The sequence below is a fragment of the Myotis brandtii genome, unplaced genomic scaffold (assembly GCF_000412655.1).
Source record: "Myotis brandtii unplaced genomic scaffold, ASM41265v1 scaffold1408, whole genome shotgun sequence".
NCBI classification, from domain to species: Eukaryota; Metazoa; Chordata; class Mammalia; order Chiroptera; family Vespertilionidae; genus Myotis; species Myotis brandtii.
The window spans coordinates 453,400-453,804 of record NW_005355029.1 but is presented as its reverse complement, the minus strand read 5'-3'; the positions used below and the strand labels follow the sequence as shown (position 1 = coordinate 453,804).

At 69.9% G+C, this 405-nt stretch overlaps 1 protein-coding gene across 1 annotated transcript in view; it reads right to left on the bottom strand.

Moving 5' to 3' along the window:
• The window catches only part of LOC102252652 (cytochrome P450 2W1), a 17,725-nt gene that overhangs the window by 2,189 nt on the left and 15,131 nt on the right, over positions 1-405 (bottom strand). The window contains exon 10 of the mRNA XM_014535270.1: positions 5-226. Within this exon, the coding sequence (XP_014390756.1) occupies positions 5-226 (222 nt within the window). The remainder of the gene's footprint in view (positions 1-4; positions 227-405) is intronic.

Sequence of the window (405 nt, the reverse complement as noted above, 5' to 3'; positions counted from 1 at the left end):
CCACCCGAGGTCCCAGCTCGCAGCTGCCCACCCGCGGAGAAGGGCAGGAAGGCCTCCCGCTTCACGAAGTGCCCCTCGGCGTCCAGGAAGTGCCCCGGGTTGAACTGGCCGGGCGTCTCCCACTGCGTCTTGTCCAGGAGCACGGAGCTCAGCAAGGGGACCACTGGCGTGCCCTGCAGGAGGAGCAGCTGGGCTGGCTGGGGTGTGCCCCAGGGTGGGCCCTGCACTCGCTGCGCCACCCCGTTTCACAGGGGACCCCAGACCACACAGGGGCCCAGGCCTACTGCTCTGACGCCCTCCCTGCCACCGTGTGAGCCCGGCATCAGGGCACCTGCAGCCTCCCCTCCCCCAAGAGAGAGCCAGTGAGGCTCAGGGCTGTGGACAAGGCCTGGCTGCCCACATTGG